Source organism: Parus major, chromosome 3, assembly GCF_001522545.3.
Source record: "Parus major isolate Abel chromosome 3, Parus_major1.1, whole genome shotgun sequence".
NCBI lineage: Eukaryota > Metazoa > Chordata > Aves > Passeriformes > Paridae > Parus > Parus major.
Genome location: NC_031770.1, coordinates 110,606,481 through 110,626,397, shown reverse-complemented (window position 1 = coordinate 110,626,397; position 19,917 = coordinate 110,606,481). Strand labels below are relative to the sequence as shown.

The following is a 19,917-nucleotide window of genomic DNA, read 5'->3' as shown; positions in this document are numbered from 1 at the left end:
ACCCAGCCTAACTGGGTGATTCATAGAATATCCCAAACTGAAGTTCCCACAAGGATCCCACAAGGTGACAAGTGTCCAAGGCCAGGCTGGATGGGACGTGGAGCAACCTGGGATGGTGGGAGGTGTCCTTGCCCATGGCAGGGGGTGGAACTGGATGAGCTTCAAGGTCCCTTCAAACCCCAAACTGTTTGGGATTCTGAGATCCATTGTTTTGTGACAGAGGAAGTGATGACTACTCTGGTCATCAATGGTCAGGCAGAAGTTTAAAGCAACAATTAATAAACTTTCAGAGCCTGTCAAGAATTAGGAAAATCAACTAACACATCTTTTACATGCTGAAAGTACAGGTTGGATGAAAAACTTGTAGTGCTGAGGTTCCCAGTGCTGGTTTTGACACCTCCATGATCCTGGAGGTCTTTTCCAACCTTAATGATTCTGTGATTCCTTGTTCCTGCTCCACTGCTTCTCCAGTGTCCCAGGATGGCTGTGTCCCCTCTGCAGCTGCCTGAGATTTGGGTTCTGGTTCGGTTTGGCCCCTCCCTGGTGGAATCTGACAGGATTTTTGGGCTGGATTATAATCAGCTAAAGGATTTCTTGTGACGTTGCAGTGACTTGGTAGTGTTGGGTTAACAGTTGGAGTCGATAATGTTTCAGGGCTTTGATCTCTCCCATGACAAAAGCCACAGAAATCCTCTGAAGGAATAAATTCTCTTTGAATTGCAGTGGATTATTGGAGGGGAAAGTTATCCCATGGGTCCCTAAAAATTTCCTGCACTGAGTTAAAAATCCCAAGGGTTAATTGCAGCATGGTAATGAGAGGTGCCGTTGGATGGCTTGGGAATTTTGAGGCAGAGAGGACTAAAAAGTCTTCGAGAACAGGATTACCATCAAATTATATCAGCCTCAGTGGCAGGAAATCAATCCAGAGAGGGCTGATTTACACCTGCCAGAGCCAGCACATCCTAACGTCCCCATCTCTCCCAGTGATGTTTTTATCTTCACATCAACACTGTCAGTGCAAGGAAAATAATTTCCCCTTTAAAATCCAAACATCTCCAAGGTGGGATCTGGCAGGGTGTCAGAGCCTGGGGTTCCCACTGCTCCTGACAGCAGGACCAAAGTGCAGTACAAGGAGTCATCTTGGGTTCTGCTTTAGTCAGGTTGGAATGGGCTGGGAAGGGATAAATGATGTTTATGCCCTCTTGTGGTGCCTCATCGGATGGAATGGATTTCCTAACTGACAAAATGAGGCCAATGATGGAAAAGTCCCAGGTTAAAAATCTGTAACAAACACCGTTTTTCAGAGTGGAAAAATCTCTTCCCCCTCCAGCAGCATCCTCATGACTCAGGGAAGGGGGAGAGGCCAATTTTGACTGCATTTGCAGCAGCAGGTAAATGAGTAATGCCCAGGATGGCAGAGTTTGTGCCATCTTTCAGCAGTCAAGATCATTCCAAAGTGTCTTCTCTGTGCTGGGAAGGCTGGAAAGTGAAATAGTGATTTGTAAAAGGAGCTGTGTTGACACCTCTTGGTGTTTGGTGCTGTTGAGGTGTTGTGGTTCAAACCTTCACATTTTATCTTCTTTACTCACACGCCTGACAGGTGAATAACCTGATTCCCTTGGGACAAGGGCTGTCCCAAAGATGGAGAAAAGCTGGCTGGTGATTTTACGTGGGGACATAAGGCCAGGTTCCTTTGGAATGGGTCCCAGTTCCTCGTGTTCCCACAATGAACAATCTCCAAAGCTGTGCTGAGAATTCCAGTGCAGGTTTGGGAACTCAGGGCTCTCCAGACTGGTCAGTCACGGATTTTGTATCCACCTTATCACTTCATTCCTGACTGAAGACTGAACACAGCAGAATGTGTCCTTTAGACAGTGAAACTGGGACTAAATCAGAGAAATGCTCTCCAAAGCCCAGCAGCTGCTGTCAGGCTGTGGGCAGGGCTTGGCTGTGCTGGGGCAGGATCTGGGAAACCTCAGTGTGGGAGATTTGAAGACTTTTTGTCCCAGATAATCTCCTGTTGTTTAAACCCAGTATTTCCATTGTGTGCCATCCTTGCCTCTCCCCAGCCATGCAGGAGATGAAGGAGGAAGGGAATGATTTCCTTTCCACATCCAGGATGAGTAAACCCACAATGCTGGGTTTGAATTAAAGTACTGGGTTTAACTGGGCTAGGCTTAGGAGGAACTCTCTAACAGGATGGAAAATATTGGAATGAGGATCTCCATCTCCAAAGATCTTCCACAACCAATGTTTTTTGCCATCAAGGCTGCTATCATTCAGTCCATCATGATGAAGGAGGATGGGATTGATGACTGGTGGCAGACTCACCATTTTGTGATTCCATGTGATGATTTCCCTTTATTTTTATTTCATATATTTAATACTATGATGAGGTAACAAATATTTTTATGGGAATCCTAAATGCTGACCCTTCAATCAATTCTATCTACATCCAGTGTTTATAACTACTCTTTGCAACAGGACACTGACATTAATTAAAGTGCTTATTAGGTTTTAGCACGGATTTCAGAGCACAAGTTATATCCCCAATGAGAAGAGAATTGGCTCCAAAATGTTGGTGTTTACCAGTTTTCTTAGGAAAGGACAATGCAGTGGGGAAAATGTCACAGCAATTCATCTTAAAAAGAAATTTCCTCTGTCAGAAACCTCTCAGGAGTTCCAAATTCAGTTAGAGGATATCAGAAAGCAATTAAAGTCTAATTTAAAGTCCCCACCCACATTCCATCTTCTCTTCCTGCCAAGTGATTATTGCTCCTGGTCCACATATTGGCAAATCTTTCCAAAATGAGCCATAATTTGCCTTAAAACTTTCTGGTGAAGATGGAACTTTTCTCTTTGAAGAATGAGTTTGCAGTGACACTGCAGAAGAAAAAAAAAAAAAAATAAATAGAAAGAAGCCTAAATGCACTGATTTCTCAAGGATATCCTTGGGGTTGAAATTTCACCCAGAACTTCTTCTTGGACAAGGACATTGGGGGTGGATTTTGTAGCTGAGGCACCTTCCAGGGGACGTCCCCGGACACTGCAGCTCCCCAGGGTGGATCCGAGTGCGCTCTCCCTTTGTTTTCCACTTTCACTGATGGCTCCACATCACTGCCCGGGTTAATAAAGAGAATAAAAGTGTGGCAGATTAAACAAATGAGCCATTAAAAGGGGACGGTTCACTCCCTCTCTGTGCCCACAATGTCTCGGAGCAGAACACCACAAGGACAGGGATGGGCTGGGAACACGCGCGGAGAGACGCCTGTGGCTCCTTCAGGGAGGAATCCTGATGCCATTCACAGCAAACCACTCATGGCTTTCCATGGTTTCTCCTGACAGGTGCTGACGAAGGGAGGTTTTGGCCCCATCACGACGGAGATCCGGGAGGCTCCCGAGTTTTATTACGCCGAGGAATATCACCAGCAGTACCTCAGCAAGAATCCCGGCGGCTACTGCGGCCTGGGCGGGACGGGGGTTTCCTGCCCCATCGGCCTCAGGACATAGCCTGTGCTCGCTCCACCACCTCCTCCTCACTGTAGGGAGCTTGGGGAAAAACACCCAGGAGCCCCGGTGGAGGTTCCCCCAGCATCCATGGATAAAGATTTGGGAATCTGCTGGGGAGGCTTTATGTAATCATAAGTTTTCTGCTTGTTGACATCAAGAGCCAAAGTAGAGGCAGGAATTGGTCCTGTCACAGCTTCTTGCTCTGGGCAGCTCCCGGGGTTTCCTTGTTGTCTGGAGAGGTGGAAAGAGGTCCAAACTTCTGAAAGTTTGCCTCAAAATGCTGTTAAAAGGGTGAATTAGGAGGTGGTTGCACCCGTAGCTGCTTCGCATTTCCAACAGCTTTGGGCTTGTTGATCTTCTTAGGTTAAATAATTTCCTGGTGTTCCCAGAGCTTTAACTTCTGGAGATGTGGTTGGGTTCTTTACCTGTCACAGCCCTGGAATCTGATGTCTTTGGGAATGATGAATAGAACAGATCAGTGATCCTCCTACCACAACTCCGCTTTCATGGCATTTAGTACCACCTGTATTGCCTATTCTCTGAAATTATTTTGGCCAGAAAAAGTCAAAATTGTAATGTGATGCTTCTTTTTGACAGTTCCAAGAATTGAATAAACACAAAAAAGAAATCAGTTTTGTTTCCTGCTCTGCAATAAATGACAGAAGAAGAAAAGAACAATGTTCTCTGTGATGTGTTCCAAGTAGATATCTGGGTTGATCAAAAAAAAAAAAATCATCAAATATTATAAAACGCTGCAGTTTGCTAATTAAACACCAGGGCTTTTAATCAAGACAGTACCAAGTGGAATTATCCCTAAGATTAATTATTCTTACTTTAATAACTTGGTGAGCCCCCACCAAGAGCAAACTCATGGCAAACGTAACTTGGGGCAGTCTCTAGTGAGTGTGCAGGCAAAATAGAAGGACATCCAGAAAGGGAAAAAAAAATCAAATTTGGGTTTATTCATGGGGCTGTCAGAGTGCAGACTCAAAGCTGCAGAAAAAGGATGCGAGGATGCACGGTTTATCCCATATGGAAATGGGATCCTGTGGGTCCAGAGCTCAAGGAATGAGCCAGTTTTGAGGGACACAAGTCCACAGCACTTCCTTCTCCATGGCACTGTTCTCCACAGCTTGGTTTGGTGTTTCCTGCTCTCCAACTCAGCTTTAAAGCTCAAAAAGGCCCAAACCAGCTCCCTGAACATCTCCTGTACCTGTGCAGCAGATCAGATCGTGCTCCAAGCTTGGAGAGACGGAGAATGTGCCCCACCAAGTCAGTGTTTGGGATTGTAAATCCAGTGCTGCAGCCCTGACTGCTCTTTCCAAAGACGGGCAGCAAGTCCGTGCCAGAAAAATCAGCTCCCCATCTTCCCTCACTCCTCAGATGATGCTGAGCTCATCCCAGTCTCAAAATCCAGAGGAAATCTGTCCTCTTGGCAGATTACACCTGGGTCAGGCTTACAGGAGCTGCCTCAGGCAAGATTTCCCCATTGGGCTCTTTCTGGAGATGTCCCAAAATGTGCCCACAGCACATTTGGAATTTTCCTTTCTGTGGTAATTGATCCTGTCCCTAACCTGTCCTGCCACAGAGTTCTCTCAGTGCTCACAGCCAAGTAAACCAGCACTTGTGTCTCATTTCCTTGGCATGAAGTGACAGAGAAGCAAAGAAGAGAGGGAAATAAAGTGTGACCCTCATCCTAGGCATTGTCAACCTCGGTGAAATCCAGACTCTGGTGGGATGACTCCTGATGTGCTCCAAGGCAAAGCATTTCAGGTTCTGAGTCATCTGGAGGCTCATAAAATAACTTCTGGTTCTCTTCCATTCCTCTCCCTCCCCTCCTACTCCGTGCTGTAGTTACTGTTTTGAAACAAGCTGGAAAATCTTTGGGAAAAGCTCTTATTATAGATATCTTCAATTCTGAGCCTGGCTGAGGTTTTTATTGGGTTCTGTCCTGATGGAAATGATGTGTTGGTCTAAAAATCAGCATAATGGCTCCATTGATACTACAATTGGTCCATACCAAAATATTTTGCTACCACTCAGAATTATTTACAGACATCTCTGATTCTATTTTGATTTTGATTTGATAGTTTTGATTGGGCACTCTTTGGATATTGTCGTGTGACAGAGCTGCTGCTTTCTCCTACAAACACAGAATCCCAGGATGGTTTGGGTGGGAAGGGACCTTAAAGATCATCCAGTCCCACCCCCTGCCATGGGCAGGGACACCTTCCACTGTCCCAGTTTGTCCAGGCTGGGCTGGAACATTTCCAGGGATGGGGCAACTCTCCTGTTTAAGTACACTCGAGTCAATACCCCAGGCATGTTCTAACTGGAGAGAAAATCACCAGGAAATGAGAAAATTAACATGATGATAGGCTTTGGAGATGAAGTTGAAAGCTGATACAGGAGCAGCTCCTGAGATCTTCAAAGCTGGTTCAGGATCCAGCAAGGAGCACCCAGCTCATGAAATGCACCATTGCCATATCCTGTGAGGTTAGCCCAGGATACAGACAGGAATTTCACTTCTGCCCTGTCCCTGTTAGAGCTGAGGAAGTCACAAACCTTTTGGAAATCCCTGAGCTTTCCCTCAGTGGCCCTTTTGCCTTAGGAAGGAGCATTTGAGTGCAGCAGGAACAGGAAGGAGCGGGTGCTGTGATGTCAGCCGGGGTTGTGTTGACATGGAATGCGGGCGGTGTCCTGAGACATCGCTGCTCCGAGAGCTGTGGGAGAGTGCTGGACCAGGATCAACTGAGATGCTGCTCCTTACCCTCTCCTGTTTAGCCTCCCTGACCAGCAGTGTCCAGGCTTTTGTTTCTCAGCATTCTCAGCGCAGAAGAGCTGCAGAATATTCACATGTGGGTAAGTGAGACGGGGCTGGGCCCATTCCTTCTGCTGGGGGAATAAAGGTGTGGCCTGTGCTGCAGCCTGGTGCACCTTCCACTCCCTAAACAAGGGTTTTATCTCACCTGCCTATGGGACATGGTCAGTGGTCCCTCCCACCCCAAATCCCTGGGCAGTGCTTGGCAGAATTTCAGTTTGGGGAGGTGACAGGGATGTCATGGATTTTGGTATTTCAGATCCAGGGAGGGCATTCTCACCCTTTACTCTGCTGAGACCCCACCTGCAGAGCTGCCTCCAGCCCTGGGCTCCAACAGCAGCAGGATTTGGAGCTGCTGGAGAGAGTCCAGAGGAGGCCACAGAGATGTTCCAAGGGCTGGAGCCCCTCTGCTCTGGAGCCAGGCTGGGAGAGCTGGGGGTGCTCACCTGGAGAAGAGAAGGATCCAGGGAGAGCTCAGAGCCCCTTGCAGGGCCTAAAGGGGCTCCAGGAGAGCTGGAGAGGGACTGGGGACAAGGGATGGAGGGACAGGACACAGGGAATGGCTTCCCAGTGCCAGAGGGCAGGGATGGATGGGATATTGGGAAGGAACTCCTGGCTGTGAGGGCGGAGAGGCCCCAGCAGAGGTTTTACAAAGAAGCTGTGGCTGTCCCTGGATCCCTGGAAATGTCCAAGGCCAGGTTGGATGGGGCTTGGTGCAACCTGGTGGAAGCTGGAGTAGGAATGGAGTTGGAAAAATTATTTTTAAATCCCTTCCAACCCCAACCATTCTGTGATTCTGTGTTTCTCTGATTCCATGGATATTTCTATTTCAGTGCTCAGGGATGTCCTGCCCCTGCCTTTCAGCAGCACAGGCTGCTCAATGTGCCCAAAATGTCCCTTTTTGTACCCAGGGTGTGGCCTCCGACCATCCTATGAGTCCTTCCAGAAGACTGGCAAGAGGATTGGCACAGGGACAGACGTCAGTCCTGGGGAATTCCCGTGGCTCGTGAGCATCCAGAGCCACGGGAAGCACATCTGTGGAGGCACCATCATCAGCGCACTGTGGATTTTAACTGCAGCCCACTGCTTCGCAGACAAGCTGTGAGTGCTGCAGGGGTGCCAGGGCAGCCCAGGCACAGTGGGGGGATGACTTTCCTCCTGGTGGGTGCAGGATGTGCATCTCCACGTGCCACATTGGTGTGGCTGAGCCCTGAAAACAGGGATTGTCTCCTCTGGGGGAAACAGGCCCGTTTTTGAACACAGGAATGTGCAGAAATCTGCATAACCAGGAGAAGCAGATGGGGAATTCTTTGAGGGATGGCCTGAGAAACCTTGGATAAATGCTCCTAATGCTATTCTGATGGCCCCAAGCATTTCTTGTGCATCTACACCTGTTCCAGTCCCCTGGAAAAGGCGATGTATTCCATTCTAGCTCATTGTATCCCCCGAGTCACCTTTGTCTTTGCACAGAAAACACCTTTACCTCATGGAGACTCTGAATTTAAAACACCAAGCTCTGGATAGATCAACTCCATGCAGTGTCCAGGGGCAGAGTCCAGCCCTCTGTGAGTCCCCTCCAAAACGTGGCAGGTCCAGCAGCTGAGACTGCTCGGTGACAAATGACCTGAGGCAGCACAGCCTGGCTGGGGACAGCAGGGTCTGAGCAGCCAGCCCAGGGCACAGAGATCCAAAAGATCCAGACCATTCCATCTGTGTGGTAGTGACTGTTATTCATAACCTGGCTGCGTTCACGTTCTGCCTCTGCACCTCTCTGCCCTGGAAATCCTCCTTTCCTAGGAGTGAGGGTGAATTCCTTGGGAATTCCAGCTGAACTGCCTAAGCCACCACCATGCCCTGCTCTGGGGAGGAGGCACCAACCTTTATAACCCAAATCCTTCATGTTTACCGTGTCCTGCTGTGTTTTTAAGGCCACCAGACCTGACGGTGGCAGCGGGGGGAGTTGACCTCAGCCTCCCGCTGGAGGAGTACAACCCGGACAGCCTGATCCTGCACGAGGAATTCAACAGAAGCAGCCTGCAGAACGACATTGCCCTGATCCTGCTCAGCAACCCCATCGAGTTCAGCAAGGAGAAAATTCCCATCTGCCTGCCCTTCCTGTGTGACAAGGACATGTGGCAGCACTGCTGGGCTGCTGGCTGGGAGAACACAAGTGCAGGTCAGGTGCTGGGGGAGATGCATTTGCTGGTGGAAGACGGGTTTTATCCATTTGAAGTGGATGGCCTCTCCCATGAAGGGTTTTCCAGACAAACTTCCATCCCCCACCTCCCTGGTTAACGCATCCAGACCCCCCCAGCCTCTGCACATCCACCAGATTCCCCTTCAGGGCAAGAACCAGTCACCTGGGGAACCTTGGAAACCCTGCTGAAGAACCTGGGGTTCTTCAGCAGAACCCCAGGGCAAACTCTGGGACCTATTTTGGTGCCATTTCCAAACTTTGGATCTCTTTTTGGCACCCAGATTCAGACAAACTCCACCCTGGTAGGTAAATTAGCACAGAATTAGCATGGAATTATTAGGGCTGGAGGGAAGCTCATCTTATTCCAACCCCCTGCCAGGGGCAGGGACACCTTCCACTATCCCAGGTTGCTCAGAGCCCCATCCAGCCTGGCCTTGGACACTTGTCACCTTGTGGGATCCTTGTGGGAACTTCAGTTTGGGATATTCTATGAATCACCCAGTTAGGCTGGGTCTAAAATAGTCTGGACTAAAGGAAATTAAGGTTTGGGGGCATCTTTGGTTTAACAGCTCCAGGAGCTGGATTAACTTATTGGTTCTGGCCACTCCTATCATTCATTTAGGACTGCAGATTGCTGTTGCTAATTAATCTCATTTAATCCCTAATGAAAGCAGTTCCAGAACTGTGACCAGAATTGTGGTCTTCCAGAATTGTGACCCAAAGTGTCTGTTCTGAGCAAATGTCACTAAATAGCCAATGAGCTGTTTCATTATTGGAAAGAATTAATCAGGACTGGGAGAGCAGGGGCCTCCTGGAGCTTGAGTTGTCCTTCCCAGGATGCAATAAGTGAATATCCCGTTAAATCCTCGCTATTCTGCTCCGAAGTGTTGTTGTTTTTCCCATGAAACTCTGCATTCGCCTTCTTAGGCTTCATTTTCCTCCCTCAGCAGTAGCACACAACACTTGAAGCTGTGAAACTCTCCCATTTCACCAGGGTAACGTGTTCCCAGAACAGAGGGGCTGCTGCAGAGTCCCCCTGCAGGAATTCTCTTGAGCTCCTCTGTGCAAAATCCCCAGAGCAGCTCTGGGGATCGGCCTCGTGCTGCTCTATGGGCTCAGCTGACCTGGGTTCTACTCCCAAAAACTGACAGCCCTGGTAGCCCCCACCCTCTGCCTGGTTTTTGGAAGAAACCAGCAGAATCTGAGTGTGGTGAGAGAGGGGTGTGATGGTGTGATATGGGCAAAGCCAAAAGGTACAGGATCAGGGAATGGTTTGGGTTGGAAGGGACCTTAAAGCTCATCCCAAACCACCCCCTGCCATGGGCAGGGCACCTCCCACTATCCCAGGCTGCTCCAAGCCTCGTCCAACCTGGCCTTGGACACTTCCAGGGATCCACCACAGGGTGCCAGGGCCTCACCACCATCACAGCCAAGAATTCCTTCCCAATATCCCATCCATCCCTGCCCTCTGGCAGTGGAAGCCATTCCCTGTGTCCTGTCCCTCCATCCCTTGTCCCCAGTCCCTCTCCAGCTCTCCTGGAGCCCCTTTAGGCTGGAATAGGCTCTAAAGTCTTCCCAGAGCTTTCTCTTTTCCAGGTGAACACCCCCAGCTCCTGCAGCTTCTCTCCATAAGAGAAGGGCTTCACCTTCCTGGAGATTCCTACACCAAAGCACTTTCATCTTTGGGAACTTCCATCTTAGCTGGAAAAGGGATGTGACCACTTTCCATCTTTTAGATCTTGGCATTGAGTCACAGTTTCCTGAAGGTGCTGGGAGGATTTAGCACAGTGAAATATGAAATAAGGAGTGAGTTTCAAACGATCTGAAGATCTCAGTTTTATCCTTTAGACTCAGGTTCACTTTAGAGAGAAACGTGGGTGAAATAAGCAGGGTTTCCAAGTGGCCCAGCACATTTTCTGTCTTTTTGTCACTTAGAGCTGTGGTTTCTGCATTCCCATCCCAAGGGAAGAATAAAGCAGATATTTCCTTTGTGTGCTGCCATCCCGAGAGCCACTTTGTGAAGATACAGCTGGTCCCTTGTGTGAGGCGTGGCCCTGCAGCCCTCCCCGGGGAGAACAATGTTTAGATTGGATATTAGGAAAAGAACTCTTCCCTGGAGGAGTTGTTGGGCATTGACACAGCTGCCCAGGGCAGTGCTGGAGTCCCCACCCCTTTAGGAATTTAAATGTGGATGTGGCACTTGGGGACAGGGTCAGAGCTGGCCTTGGCAGTGCTGGGGGAATGGTTGGACTGGATGATCTCAGAGGTTGTTCCAATGTAAATGATCCCATGATCCTGTATTTTCAAAATTAAAATTCTGGGGAAAGCTCAGTGGACTTTGATCTGCAGGGGCTTGAACAGGATCCCATGAAAAGTCCCTCAGACTGAGTTCCCAAAAAAAATGAGAGACCCCAGGTGTGCAGGGCAGCCCATCTCAGGTCATCACCAAGACCACCAGCAGGAAAATCCACCCCTTTGGGGGTTTCCCAGTAGTCTGGCATCCCTGCAAGTGTTCAAGGCCAGTCTGGACAGGGCTTGGAGCACCCTGGGATAGTGGAAGGTGTCCCTGCCAGTGGCAGGGGGTGGCACTGGATGATCTTTAAGGTCTCTTTCCACCCAAACCATTCTGCGATTCTGTGATAAACTCGGGAGCACAAACTCATCCTTGCCAACACTTGTGGATCCCCTGTACAACCCCAGAACCCCAGAACCTGACAGTTCTGCCCAGAGACCCCATTGCCCTGCGATGCTTTAGAAATCCAGCTGAGATTCTTCCCAAGGGAAGTCTCCAGCTGCTCTGCAGCTCTGTTGATCCTTCTCTTTTCATTTGCTGCAGCATCCCATGTGCTGCAGAAAACACAGACAAAGCTGATCAGCAGGGAGAAATGCCTGCAGCAGATCCCACACCTCGTGGAGACCATGATGTGTGCAGAGACAGAGCAAGGAGGAGGAGGAGGAGGAGGAGGAGGAGGCTGCCAGGTAAAGGGACCAGCATTCCTGGTCTGCTCCACGGCCTTAAAGGAGACAGGAATGGCTGTCCAGGAGGTTCAAGGCAGAAGAATTGGGAGGGAAGTTTAGCCTGGGGGTGTTTAATTTAAATATTAGAAACATTTCTCAGGTGAGGTCTTGGCTCTGACCCAAATCTGCTTGGCTGGTCTGTGGGTGCCAGAACAAGTCACATCTTGTGGCAGTGTGTTGGTGACACAGAACGAGGCACTTTTCAAGCTGAACCACAGTTTGAGCAGTATTTAATGTCAGGGAGCTGACACAAACACCTAAATTAGGAAAAACTCAGAACTTGTGCCCTCACAACACATTCCTAACCCAGGATTGCTGTCCTGGTGTCAAACAAAGTCTGGAAGTCAAAAATCACTTTGTTATTCATAGCATCCAGCTTTGAACCCCTCTCCTGAGAGACTGAAAGGACTGGGCTCTCCTGCAGCCTCTGGCTCCAGATTTCCCTCCTCCACTGGGAAATGGTTTTCTAGGAATCACAGAGTGGTTTGGGTTGGGCAGAGCCTTAAACCTCACCCAGTTCCAACCCCCTGCCATGGGCAGGGTCATCTCCACTATCCCAGGTTGCTCCAAGACCCATCCAGCTGTATTTTATACATGTCCATGGGTTTGGAGGGGTCTGGGTGGGGACATGGATGGGCAGCTCCATCCTGTAGCAATTACTCATTGAAGGAACTAAACCAGCACCCAGGATGGAGAGAGATCCTCTGACCTTTGGGCAAAGGCAGGGGGCACCAGGACCATGGGATGCCGAGGAAAAGCTTGCTTTGCAAAATGATTTTTTGATTAGCCAGAGTTCCATCTGCCTCTGAAACCATCCAAGGAGTGACTTTTACCTCCATTAAATTAAATCAAAAAAATCTTGAAAAGAAACCTGCCACAGGATAACATTAACATGATTAAAGGATGCACTGCCCAGCCCAGCCTAGCCTTAAGTTCTGTGGGTGAATGATGCTGCTGAAATAGCAGGAGCACTTGTTCCCAGCAAAATGAATCTCCTGGACTCAGAAAGCTGATGAAGAAGCTATTTTGATCCACAGTAATGACAGAGTTGTCTGAGGAATGAAGTAGGAATGTGAGATTTCCAAGCAGCAGAAGCACACATCCTTTGTACGGGTGATAAAACTCAGAATACAGCATCTCTCTGATTTTAGTGGGATCTTGACCAGGCAGGAATACTTTGTAAACTGGAATAAAAGGGAACAGGACAAAGCCAGAGCTGAGGATAAAAGTTCTACTTTTCAGGGATGAAACAAGGATTTCAGGACTTGCTACCAGATTTTGTTGATTTGCTGGAGGGGAAGTGTTTTGCTGCTGGATGGTTTCGTGGATTTCTGAGAAGTGCTGATTAAAGCCAGGGGAGCACATCTTGGCCTCACTGGGCTGGGTCAGAAACCTGGTGGCTTGTCCATAGGAGGCTGTCTGCTCACGGCCTGGGACAGGACAGGGACCACTGGGCAGAATCCCAGAATCAATCAGGTTGGAAAAGCCCTCCAAGATCACTGAGTCCCACCTGTGCCCAAACCCCACCTTGTTCCCAGCCCAGAGCTCTGAGTGCCACATCCAGACATTCCTTGGACACCTCCAGGGATGGGGACTCCAAACCTCCCTGGGCAGCCCCTTCCAGTGCCTGACAGCCCTTGCAGAGAAGAAAATTTTCCCAATATCCAATCTAAAATTCCCCTGGCAAGCTTGGGGCTGTTTTTCCTTGTCCCTGTTCCCTGGGAGCAAAGCCCGACCTGTCCCCTCCTGTCAGGGAGTTGTGCAGAGCCAGAAGGGCCCCCTGAGCCTCCTTTTCTCCAGGCTGAGCCCCTTTCCCAGATCCCTCAGCCTCTCCTGGTGCTCCAGCCCCTTCCCCAGCTCCATTCCCTGCCCTGGGCATGCTCCAGCCCCTCCATGCCCCTCTTGGAGTGAGGGGCCCAGAACTGGACAATCCACTGTGGACAGTGCAGCCCCTCAAGCTGGCATTGCCTGTAGGGATCACAGGGTCTGTGTCAGGTGAGGGTGAGGCCAGGTTTCATGCCCTGGCCATGGTGTTGGTCTGTTCCATCCAGCTGTCTCCTGGGGGACTTCCAGGCTCCAGCTCTGCATGGATCAGGAGCCACCCACGAGTCACTGTGGAGAGGCCAGGAAGGATTAGAAGTTTGGGCAAGGCAGAGATTCTTGGTCAGGGAACAAGCCCTGGAGATGATGAGTTTGCTGTAGCCTGAGGAACCCTGGACACTGAGGGGATAAAAGCCTGATATTAACCTTTTCTGGGATTTGCTGAGGATCAGGATATGTGTTTTCATGTCCAGAGCAGGTCTAAGGCAGGAAAGTTGCTGGACTCAAGGTTGAAAGTCCACATGACACACATCTGGATCCAAATCTGTGAACTGTGATGGAGGGAACAACTTTTTACATGGGGAGACAGTGACAGGACAAAGGAGAATGGTTTTAAACCAGAAGAAGAGAGATTTAGATGGGATATTGGGAAGGAATCGTTCCCTGTGAGGGTGGGGAGGCCCCGGCACAGGTGAAGCTGTGGCTGCCCCTCAGTCCCTGGAAGTGTCCAGAAGGCTGGACAGGGTTTGGAGCTACCTGGGGTTGTGGAAGAAATTCCTCCTGATGTCCAATGTGAACCTCCCCTGGTGCAGCTTGAATAGAAAAGCCATGAATAAAAAGGCTCAGACATTTCACCAGCTGCCTTCATACCAGACCAGCCTAATTTGTGGATAACTGACCATGTTCCTTTAATAACTCAAGGAGATTGAATAGCAGAGCTCCCAAGTATTTGTACTTTAAAAAAATTATCCATTCCCTTAAAAAGAAAAATCTATTTTACCCCAATTCTCTGTCAGTTCTGCAGACAAATATATGGATTGGCTGGGAATTAACACTACCAGGAGCTGTAATTGACTTATAGTTCTATTTAGTCATAAACATTAACATTAATGGATGTTCAGGGGGTACAAGTGCTAAGGAACAGACACTGGAGATGGCCTATGTATTATTTTTTTGTGTGCTACATTTCTTCCGTGACCCCATGAACCACAATTGATGTCTCATTCCTTGCTTTCTTAAGCATCTTTTGTTAGGCTCTGATGCAATGGTAACTTGAACAATAATTAGAGTATAAGGGGCTCACAAAGCAAATGTCTCCTTCAGTGCCTTCCCTGCCCAGGCAAAATTCAGTAAATGGCCCAATTATCGTCCAGAGGGGCTGTGGGGGGAGCTCTGATGTGGTGATTAGGACAAAGTGTGTTCAGCTGGAGTCACAGGTCACCTACAGTTCAGCAGCACATGAAGGGGGGCCGGGCCCTGCTCTGATTCCAGGGGAAGGAATCGTTGTGTGACCCCCAAGAGCAGTGGGGTGGTTCCAGCTCAGGTGAGTCCTGGGCTGCAGGTATCCACCCCCTCCTACAGCCTGCAGCAGGGGGGATTTGCCAGTAAATCACACAATGGTTGGGGGTTAAAGGGACCTTAAAGCTCAGCTGGTTCCAACCTCCCACTATCCCAGGCTGATCCAAGCCCTGTCCAACCTGGCCTTGGACACTTCCAGGGATCCAGGGACAGCCACAGCTTCTCTGGGCACCCTGTGCCAGGGCCTGCCCACCCTCCCAGGGAACAATTCCTTCCCAATAGTCCATCCATCCCTGCTTTCTTTTAGGTTAAAGCCATTCCCCCTTGCCCCATCTCTGAAAATGCCCTTTACAGGCTCTGGGATGCCCAGGGCTCTCACCCCACAGAGCTGGAGCAAAAGCAGCAGTTTCTGTGCAAACCTGGATGGGCTTTTCCAGCCATTTCACAAATGTCTTTTCTATAACCATCAGCATCCACAAAGACAACTTTAACATCAACAGGGAGGAAAAAAAAACCCTGGTGATGGGAGTCACTGAGATTGTTTGAAGCATCTGTGTTAAAATGACATCAAGCCCTGTATGTGTGTTTATTGCTCCCCATGAGATGAAATCCAGCTGAAGGGCTTTAGCTCACAGAGGGGACACTTGGGTCTGAGGCAGGACAGTTGCCTACATTTAATTCTCTATGAGATATCCCAGGATATCCCCTGGAATCCCACTGCTCCCACCTCAAACCCTGCCCCAGTGACTGCAGTGGGAGCCTGACACTTCCACTGGAAAAGCTCTGGCATCCTTTCACATGGTCTTGCACCTTTTTTCTGGTCCAAACATGGCCCCAAAACTGCCAAGAAAGACTCATTAAATAGAATTTTTTAAAGGAAAGAAGTCTGCAAATGAAAGCTGTGGTTTTTATAGGTAATTGTCATGGATTCAAGGAGAAGAGCACAAACCAGGATAGTGTGGTCAGTCCCTGAAGCTGCTCAAAATACCTGAACAGAGGTGGTTAAATGAGGGTCTGGCTGCAGTCTGTAGGGATGGGGAGCATCCACAGGAGCTCTGAGGTCCTTCTGCCTATCAGCCAGATGTTCCCTGGGGCTAGGAGTCAAAGTTACCCACATTTCAGTCCAACCTTACTGAAAACCATGTAAAAATACTTTATTATTGTATTTTACCTTAATAGTAGAATCACAGAATCAGTGAGGTTGGAAAAGCCCTCTGAGATCATCGAGTCCAACCATTCCCCCAGCACTGCCAAGGCCACCATGAAACCACATCCCCAGGTGCCACATCCACCTGTTTTCTGAACATTTTCAGGGTTGGTGACTCCACCACTGCCCTGGGCAGCAGTGCCAGGGCTGGACACCTCTTTCATTGAAGATATTTTTACTAATATTCAGTGACCACAACCTCCTGTGGTGCAATTTGAGGCTGTTTCCTCTTTTCCTACTGAACAGAGTGATCCACTCCCCATCCCTGTCATGGATTTCCCATCCCTGAGCTATTGCTACCACCATGAGGTGTTTCTTCTCCCCAGGGGACAGACTGCTTTAAGCAGGAAGGTGTTCTGGGAAGCCCCAGAACGAAGCAGTGGAGAGGTGTTTCTGCACTTGCAGTCCCTTCAGTTTTCTTCTTTTCCAATCCTTTGATGTGCAGCTCACAAGAATCAGAACACTTTTCCCGTGGCCCATGAGTTTTTGGGGTTTTCATCACTTTATCATTTTAGGGTGTTGGCAGACAAGTGAGCACATTCAGGCTCTGATGGCTTCACTCTTTAATCTGTGAAAAATTAAGACCCTGGGATGGTGATGAGGATGATGTTGGGTGTCTCTTCTGCTTTCTTCCTCCGGGTCGTAGATTTTGCTCCCTCAAACTGAAGCTGTTTGGGAGTCCAGCATGGTTTTGTGTCCTGGTGCAGCTCTGGATCCATCTGAACACAAAATCCCAGCTTGCCCTGGGAGTGGGGAATGGCTGTGATGATTCAGAGCTTTGAGGGGAAGCTGTGACTCAGAGGCACATCCAAATTCTTTAAAGGAGTTGCCAGCCCTGTGGAAGAGGGTGCTTCAAACATCTAACATGTTCTGAGACTCCCAAAACCCTTGCAAGGAGATTCCTCACCGAGAGTTCATGGAGAAAGGGGGCTGTCATGAAGTGGAAAGGATTTGAGCAGAGAAAGAACTTCCAGGAAGAGGGAATTTTGATGTTCCAGCAGGGCAAAATGCCAAGATGGCCAAGCTGGCCAATGCCACAGCGTTATTCAAAGCGGTCAAAGTGAAAGGTGGCTGTGCAGAGGTGCAGCAGGTCCCATTATTCTGAGTGACTGGGGGTTAAAACAGCAGCTGCAGCTCATTATTGATAAAGAAAAAGTAATGGATATATGGAGAAGCCATTCTGGCTGCACACTGGCCATAATAGGCTCTAATTTAGCTATTACCATGTCAGAAGGGCTGTGGGTAGTCCTTCAAAAACATCAGCTTGAGGCTCTGGGGAGGTCAAAAGGGCAATGAGAGCATTAAGAATTATTAGGACAGGAATAAGTGGCAAAGCAAATGTGTTGTGCCAGGGCACTACTCCTGGGAGCCTCCCTGCCTAATTCCCATCCATTCCATCCAAGAAAGGAGTGGTAATTTTAGAAAAGGAGGGAAGTGGAGCTGGAAGGATGAACAGGGAAGAGGTCCTGGCAGCACAGGGAATAGCAGAGAAAGACTCTGAGGCTTGTAGGAGAGGTGTCTGATGGGGATGTGACACATTCCTGACCTCACAGGCAGCATGGAGAGGAGTCAAGAGCTGTCCTCGTGTCACTGCTGCTCCAAGCACATGAAGGAGGCGTGTCAGATGGCCTTAACAGGCAGCAGATCTAAAACAAAGAAAAGGAAGTGTTTTCTCTTCCATTAGATAATTAAACTATGGGAGTCGCTGACCAGGATGTTGTGGGTATTTATCCTAAGGGATAAATGGATTCAAAAAGCAATTAGGCAATTTCCTGGATGAAGATCTCTCTGAGGCCATTAGCCACTGGGATGTAAATACAACTCTGTAAATACTTGCCCTGTTCCTCGTTCTCCTCCCCTGAGCACTTGCTGCAGATGACAGAGACAGGAGTCTGGGCCACAGGGCTTTGGCCAGAGGCATCTGCACTGCCTGTGCCACTGCAGTCACTCGTGCCCCTGCTGACATCACAGTGAGTGAATTCAGGTCATCTTCTCCCATTTTCCAGCTGGAGATGGAGGGACAGAGGAGCTGAATCTTCGCCAAGGGTTAGTGTGAGAGGAGTGTGATATATAATATATAATGCCCTGTATTACCTGGTGCATTTCTGATAGCTGCACATCCGTGTGGCCACAGCCCCTTTCCTCCCGCTTCAAAGGCAGCTGGAAACAGCTGGACAAGTGATGTTTGCCAAAGCCTCTGCCTCCAGCAGCCAGGGCAGCTCTGATGGGCACTGTTGCTATTCCCAGTGCTGCTATTCCCGTGCTGATTGTCTCCAATTTGCACAGAGCTCACCAACATGAAAATGAAACCAGCAATGACTTGCAGGGATTGTGCATCCACCTAATGAGGATCAGATGAGTTGTTCTCCCACCCCCAGAGCTTCTCCCACCTCGGAAGATTTATGTGGCTGAACGTGTTTGTTCTGATCAATGACTGTGCTGCAGACACGAATACAAATGTAAAAGAGAGATTACACTTTTGATCCAAAGCCCGCTAAAGGCAGCAGAAAGACTCCTGATGCTCACAAAAAAAAAATAAAAAAGGTTTTGGCCGCAGTGAAAAAGACGAAATTTTTGGTCAGCTTCAGTGAACAAAGCACCTTGTTAGGCAGTGGCAGATTTTATACAACCCACAGCTATTTATCAGTGAATGTATCATTGCTTTCACCTCTCCTAATGGGAGGATTAACATGTTTCAGGCAGGAATTCAGCACCAGATCTGATTTGTTGCGCTTGCTTTTCGCTCATCTTCGAGATGACAAGAAACATGAAACAGAAGCAAAGCTGCTATTTTTAGTTTGGTTTTTCCAATCCAGAAAGTTGGCACTTAGAGGGAAAAGCAGGAGAAGGTATCTGGTGTGTGTTGCTGACCAGGAGCGTTTCCACACCAAGATGTGGGAGCCTGAAAAAACAGCTTTTAATAATTCTTCAATCCTCAGAGTCATTAACCTGAGCGTTCATTAAATTAGCGTTACTGGAAGCATCTCAGAGCTGAGATAATTGTCCCAGCACTCAAAAACTCGCTCCTCCCACTCCCTCTCCTACACAAGGATGGAAAACCTTGGGCCGGCGTTCCTGAAGGCTTAAGGTGGATACAGGGATATTCAGAAATGCCCGAGGACTGGGTTTATTTTCTCCATCTTTAGTCCTGTGAAAACCAGGCTCCTGATTCATTCGGGCTGCTGCTGTAATTACGTGAGATTATCACACGGGGAGGATGGTTTGGCCCATTTTGTGATACAATCCTCATGTGAAGGTGCTGAAGTTTAGAGAAATGGTGTGTGAGAAGTGGTACCCAGGAAGCGGAGGAGCTCAGCCCGTGTGGAAAGAGATCAGGATTTGGGTCCCAGGCCTTGTGGATTTGGGAAATCCTAAGGATCTGGGAATTTCCTAGGGAAATGGATTTGCAGCTGCTGCCTGGGCTGTTGGTTCAGAGCATTCCTGAACTCCCTCTCTGCCCAAGTTTTAAATCACCCATCCCGCAAACATCCCGGGCCGGGATGAGAATGGATGTGGTTGAAGAGGAGAAGATCAGATCTGATCTGAGAGGGAAGCTGGGTGAGGCAGAGTTTAACAGGGATCTCTGGCTCTGCCGCCGCCCGGTGCTACAATTCCCCCGGGACAGTCACAAGGCACCAGGAATTCACTTGTAAAAGAACATCCTTTCCAAGTGTGAACAGCCTCCGAATTGGAGGCTGAAGCCCATCTCTTTTTTTTTTTTTCTGAAAATATCTATTTTATTTTATTTTATTTTATTTTATTTTATTTTATTTTATTTTATTTTATTTTATTTTATTTTATTTTATTTTATTTTATTTTATTTTA

General features: G+C 48.6%; 1 protein-coding gene across 1 annotated transcript in view; it reads left to right on the top strand.

Annotated features, from left to right (window-relative positions):
* The first annotated feature begins 6,216 nt into the window (after positions 1-6,216).
* Positions 6,217-19,917, top strand: part of PRSS55 (serine protease 55) — a 16,406-nt gene continuing 2,705 nt past the window's right edge. Inside the window, exons 1-5 of the mRNA XM_033512949.1 lie at positions 6,217-6,372; positions 7,243-7,432; positions 8,260-8,507; positions 10,004-10,018; positions 11,365-11,507. Coding sequence (XP_033368840.1) covers positions 6,267-6,372; positions 7,243-7,432; positions 8,260-8,507; positions 10,004-10,018; positions 11,365-11,507 — 702 coding nt within the window. The 5' untranslated portion in view covers positions 6,217-6,266. The remainder of the gene's footprint in view (positions 6,373-7,242; positions 7,433-8,259; positions 8,508-10,003; positions 10,019-11,364; positions 11,508-19,917) is intronic.